The sequence below is a fragment of the Cygnus olor genome, chromosome 19 (genome assembly GCF_009769625.2).
Source record: "Cygnus olor isolate bCygOlo1 chromosome 19, bCygOlo1.pri.v2, whole genome shotgun sequence".
NCBI classification, from domain to species: Eukaryota; Metazoa; Chordata; class Aves; order Anseriformes; family Anatidae; genus Cygnus; species Cygnus olor.
In genome coordinates this window covers 5381067-5386822 of record NC_049187.1, presented here as the reverse complement: position 1 = coordinate 5386822, position 5756 = coordinate 5381067, and the positions used below count along the sequence as shown (strand labels likewise).

The 5756-nt window shown below is 57.1% G+C and overlaps 2 protein-coding genes across 3 annotated transcripts in view; both read right to left on the bottom strand.

Annotated features, from left to right (window-relative positions):
* Window positions 1–382: 382 nt before the first annotated feature.
* LOC121057449 (alpha-1-acid glycoprotein-like) lies at window positions 383–2369 on the bottom strand. Of its 2 annotated transcripts, XM_040531665.1 has the most exons (6): window positions 2175–2369; window positions 1936–2078; window positions 1556–1626; window positions 1225–1326; window positions 1039–1139; window positions 717–959 (listed from the first exon to the last, which is right to left on the bottom strand). In XM_040531665.1, exons 1-6 carry the CDS (start codon window positions 2289–2291, stop codon window positions 897–899), a joined length of 597 nt encoding a protein of 198 aa, XP_040387599.1. In that variant the 5' UTR covers window positions 2292–2369; the 3' UTR covers window positions 717–896. The 2 variants fall into 2 exon arrangements, with proteins under 2 accessions (XP_040387598.1, XP_040387599.1); XM_040531664.1 differs by having other exon boundaries at window positions 383–1139.
* A 2626-nt stretch (window positions 2370–4995) lies between these two features.
* LOC121057441 (collagen alpha-1(XXVII) chain-like) overlaps window positions 4996–5756 on the bottom strand; it is a 154265-nt gene continuing 153504 nt past the window's right edge. The window contains 1 exon segment of the mRNA XM_040531641.1: window positions 4996–5470. Coding sequence (XP_040387575.1) covers window positions 5324–5470 — 147 coding nt within the window. The 3' untranslated portion in view covers window positions 4996–5323.

Sequence of the window (5756 nt, the reverse complement as noted above, 5' to 3'; positions counted from 1 at the left end):
TCTGCGTTTAAAAGTGAAATCTGCCTGAAATTTCCCTGTTTCACTCCCTCCCTACGCAGCTGCTGTAGTGGCTCTGCAAGAGAGGAACCGGGCCGCTCGCCGGGGCGCAGGCGATGTCGCTGCCTCGTGCCAGGGTGCAGGGCTTTGGGAGCTCTCTGGGGATGAGCTGTGCTCGGCACAGCGGGGCTGGGATGGCCTCCGGAGGCTGCCCGGCCTCCAGCCCTAGGCCAGGGCCAATCTGCAGCCAGCCGCTCACGGCATTGCTGTCCCGGTGCTGCTCCTTTCAGGTTTTCCTCGGTGCCTGGTCTGAACCCTCTGTGCAACCTCCTTACTTGTCCTGCTCGGTGGCCCCCGTGTGCTGCCACATCTGTGCCCTGCTCTGTCCCCACACCCCTGGGCAGGGCACAGCTCGAGGTCTGACTGTTTCTGTTTGTGTCCTGTCCCCAAACCCCACAGGCTGGACCTGGTGGTGGCTTTTCCTCCCCTCTGCCCTGCTCAGAGGCACTCGGGGCTCCAGCTTCCCTGGCGTGCCTCGGGGCTGCTTATGGAAATGAGCCCGCGGGTTAGGTCATCCCATCCCCTAAATCCCCAGGGTTTTGTCTGACACTGGGTAGGAGACGGGGTCCGAGCTGGGCACCCAGGGGTGGTGCCCACCCGTGCCCCATCCCATGTGTGGGTGCAGTCTGCAGACATGGGCGCAGGGAAGGCAGGCGGCAGGCGGGTGTCACACAGGCTTTATTCCTGCTTGACGTGAGAAGAGAAAAGGGACGTGGGTGTGGGTCCTCCGTTGGAAGAAAAGAACTCGCCGGGACCTCCCGAGGCTGAGCCAAGTGCCGGGGGACGTCCCCACGCAGGGGCTGGGGACCACGCACGGGGGGGATGCGGGCTCACTCCAGTTACACCTCTGTGGTGGCCAAGGTGGCTTCGTCCTTCTCCTTGCCGTCTGGGGGACAGGCGTCCTTGGGGAGAGGGGACAGGAGCTTGCACCCACCTAGGCACACAGTCCCGGGACGCCCCGTCCCACCCGCGGGTCCCTACCTTCGGGGAGGTGACAAAGGTCTCCTCTGGCGTGAAGCCGAGGCAGCGCAGGTGGGCCCGGAACTCCTCCAGGTGCTCCTTGCTCACGTTGGGCGTCCGCGCTGTTGGAAAGGTGGCGTAAAAAAAGGGTGAAAAGAACGGATTCGGGGGTGCTCCGCCGGCAGCCGTGCAGGACAGCGTGCTCACCCGAGAGGCTGAGGCCCAGGAAGGATTCCTTGCTGTGCTTCAGGACCAGCAGCTCCTTGTCGGTCTTGATCAGCTCGGCCATGGACGCCTCCTGCCCCTCCACTGGAAGACACGGGGAGCGCGGGGACCCGCGTTGGCGAGCTGGACGCAACTGGGGACAGGCGCGTCCCCAGTGTGTGGGGCTGGGGGTGTCCCCCGCCCCCAGACCCGTGTGTGGGTGTAGGAAAGGCCCGGCGGGGCAGGGGGTGGTTTTCCTACAAAGGGCAGGTTTTGGGGGACGTGTGCCGGGAGGGGCTCAGTGGGGCGCTGCCTCTGGGGGCTGCGGCCTTACCATGCACCAGGGTGGAGTTGTGCCGGAAGATGAGGATCTTGCTGGCATTCCTCACCACGCACGTCTCGTTCCTGGGGGGGGGGGGGGCAGTGTGGTGAAACGGGGCACGCCTGCCCCAGGCTGCCCCAAATAAACCTGGGGAGGGTCCTCGGGCTGCGGCCCCCTCCCTCGCCTCCCCTGCGTTTGAGGCAGGGCAGCTGGTAGCGGGCTGCAGAGCTTGGATAAATGTGGGGTAACAGCTCCCAGCCCCAAACTGGGCTGCTGCCACTCGTTTGTCCCCCACCACGGTGGGACCAGAGCCCCCATCCACAGCCTGGGGTGGCTCTGACCCGCATCTGCTGCCCTGGGGACATCCCAGCCCATCCCCGTCCTGTCCTTACAGCCGCAGGGTCTCGGTCACGTTGAACTCATCGTCGTGGCTGCCGGGCAGGAAGGCGAAGGTCGCGTACTTCAGCTCCTTCATCTCGGCCACGTGCGGGGGGTAGGTGGAGGCGCCCATGATGTACACCCAGTGCCCCAGCAGCTGCCGACAGGAGCAGAGCGCGGATTTGCGGACTCATTTCCCCCGGGGATCGCGTGGGCGCGAGGGATTTTAGGAACCGCGGGTGTCACGGCTTACCCCAGCCACGGTCGCGTTGTCCATGACGGCCGGGGTGAGCGGGGCGCAGGCGTGGGGCTCGGCCGCGTGGGCACGCACCAGCCCCACGGCGAGGACGGGGAGGAGGCAGGGCAGCATCGCCGGCACCGTGTGGGGCTGGGGGGGCTGCGGCGAGGCTGCTGCGCGGGTGGGATGTGGTCGCGCGCCGGCACTGTTATATATGGCCCCGCCGCAGCCCCGAGGTGCTTATTTAACCACTGGGCTGTTTGCTCAGGCATGAAGCAATAGCAGGTGAGTGGAATTAAACTGGCAAAAGAGTGCATTTTTTCCGGCAGGAAAGGTGAAGGAAAAAAAATAACTGCTTTGCACCACTACGGGCTTTTGTTCTCGGAAGCCATAATTCACCCTGCGGGTGGCGGGCCGGGCACGCTGCGGGCTGCAGGTGTGTTTGTGGAGAGTGCCGTGGGGCAGCGAGTGCCACTGGGGGCTTTTGTACCTGCCCTGCCTGGGGCAAGCAAACACCTGCCCACGGCCTTTGCCCTTAAGCCAAAAAAATTTGACTTTTTTTGTTAATCATCTCTCCCCTCTTGCTGCTCGTCTCCGCCCAGCCTTGGGTTGCCAACGCAGCCCCTGGGCCATGGTGCCGGTAACGGTGCCCAGCACTTGGGGCTGACCCGCGTGGGAGTGCTAGGACTGGGCTGCCAAATCCAGGCTGGGGGCACGAGGCGAAGGCACGAGCAGCAGCGTTACACGGGGCTGGGGTTGGTGGGCACACGACCACGTGCGTTACATTTATTTATTCGCTGTGACTGCTTTCTCCCCGACCACAAGCCGTGCGTACCAGCAGCAGCAGCCCCAGTACTGCAGCCCCGCACGCTCCGACACAACTCCCAGGGGCCAGGCTGTGAGCAAGACGGTGCCTTCCAAGGTCACCTCGGAACCACTGAGGTGAGTTTTTGGTTCAGCAAGGAAAAAAAAGCTCATCCCTTGTCCCCACCACCCTTTCCTCTTGCTCCCCAGCACTGTCAGGACAGGGATGACGATGAGAAATGTGCCGATGGCCACAGCAGAGGACGTGTGGTGGTGGGGAGCTGTGGGGGCGCAGCTTTGTCGTGGGCTCAGCATCGCCCTGAGGGCTGGGTGGGCGCTGCTGTGGGAAGGGGATTTGGGGCATCCCCTGGGATGGGGGCCCGGGGGCCCTGGATGTGGAGAATGCTCCTCGCACCCAACGCCATTTCCCGAGAAGAAGTTTAAAAAACAAAACAAAAGAAACCACAAACATAAAAGTCCCGTTTCATTGCCTCAGTTTTAAATATTTATTTAAAGTCCAAAAAAAAAAAAAAAAAAGAAAATGAAGAAAAGGGAAAAAAAGCGTAAATGAGAACAGACGGTAACTGCAGCCGGGAACAAACACACAAGGGCAGCGGGGAGCCGGGGGTGAGGTATCTGTGAGCGGGGCAGAGCGCGGAGGGTGAGGTATTTGAGACGGATCCTGTTAACCTGTGTCAATGGTGGTTGGCAACCAACCAGCGGGCAGTAGTAAAAAAAAGAATACACCAAGAGAGACGCACATATATTTCTTTTTCTTTTTTTTTCCTCAAAAAAATAAAATCCGTAGTCCGTATGAGACATGAAAACTCCAAACAGGCACTGAAGCGTTTCCGATACAGTACAGCTCCGATTACATCAATATTATTCCTTATATAGAATTAAAGATTACCATAATTATCCTCTTTAAAAAAAAAAAAAAAAATCCTCCAAATTTACATACAGAGACTAGATTTCTACAAAACTTAACAAAAGAAAACCCCTCCAAGCCCAGCCGGGGTCTGGAACCAGGTACCATCCTCTCAGTCTCGGCAGAGGGACCCGGACAGAAGGGTGCAGAGCTGGGTTTAAATACGCGCTGAGCCCGGGGAATCGCTGCGCGCGGAGCCGCCACGGCCACGGGGCCACCACGGCTACAGCAAAACGTGTGAGTGACCTGGGAGCCGGCCCACGCAGCACTCTGAGGCTTCATCCTGCAGCGGCTGCGGGTGAGCTGCAGCCCTCGCTCTCCTCCCAAAGCAGTGAAGTGCTGATTTAAAAAAAAAAAAAAGAAAAAGGCAAATTTGCTTTTAAAACAGCTTGTAAGTTATTCTGGATGCGCTTTGAGTTGTTGCGCAGGATTAGCATCTGTGGCGATGCAAAGATCCCGTTAAAGGTGTTTCTCTGATTTAGCTGTAGATCGCGACCGCCTCTTCCTAGAGAGACGGTCCTATGGGCTATTTTTGGGCCTGTGGCAAGACACTGTAGCACCTTCACAACCTTAAATAAAGTCATATATAAAAAATAACACACTTTTTTTTAAGAGCACCAGAGATTTCACAGTGAGAGGTAGAAACAAATCAGACAAGCCCATCCTCTCTCTCTATTTTAGCACCAATCTCTTCCCCTCTCCTCCTTCCATTCCCCTCTTTCAGCTTTGGGACTCTCCCCTACCCCACCGCCACGCCTGAGAAGGGACATTGGTTCAACTCACCCATGGAAGGAGGAACTTAGTTTTTTTTGTGTTTTTTTTTTTTTCTTTTTCTTTTTGCTTTAAATAATATAATATATATATTTTGTTTCTTCTAATATTGCACATCAAAATGCTTCCGTTACGCAGAGCAGTCAGATTTGACTTGCGGCTCCGCCTGGCAGAGCCCGATGCAGCGCGTGGCCGTTCGGGAGCGACGAGCTCTGCGAGGGAAGCTCTATCATCTTTTAATTACTTTTCAATGGAAAGAACATTTGGTAACTCAGGAACCAGGTAAGACAAAAATGGGGGGGAAGAAAAAAACAAACCCACACGCTGCAAGTTGCTTGAGGTTTCTCTCGATATTTTCTTTGGTCATGGAAAAAGCTTTGTGTGTGGAACCGCTTGCGACACCTAGTCCCCTGATCCCTTTTCACTGGTCACGTCCCGACTGATACCCGCTTCCCCTACATCCTTCATATTCCTCCTTTCCACAACCTGCTGAGTTCAGTAGATCACGGGTTTTTTGAGACCTTGAGCCAAAGGCTAGAGCAAGAGTTGACCCAAAAGACACAGCCCAGCTGTCCTTGCTGCAGAGAGGTGGGAGATGCTGTGTGAAGACGTAGGCCAAAAGTGGGGTCAAAGCCTTGGAGCCCGGGTTTGGCGGCGTTGTTCAAAGGAAGCACACGGGGCCGACCTCGAGGTGGTATTGCTTTCCTGGCTCGGATGGGGGAAGGTTGTAGATGTTGACAATTGGCAGCTGCTGAGGGTCCTGCGTCCGAAACGAAAAGAGAGTCCGATGCCAGCGTCCGTCCTTGATCTGCGCAGGGAGGAGGGAAAGACAGAGAAAGCTGGTTTACTGTGGGGTGGATCTTGCTGGAGAGGAGTGAGTTTCACTGTGGTGTATGTTTGAAAAGCCCTGAGCAGGTCTAGTGAGAGGTTTAGAAAAGCATTTTGGGGAATAGCCTTTATCCAGGTCACGTTGAGGGAAACAGCTTGAAATGGCATCATAAAACTCGTGATGCAGTGGGAAGCCCAAATGCAGGCACACTGCTACCATGGCAGCATGACATCAGGCACGAGCTGAGCCCACTGCCTGCTGGTGG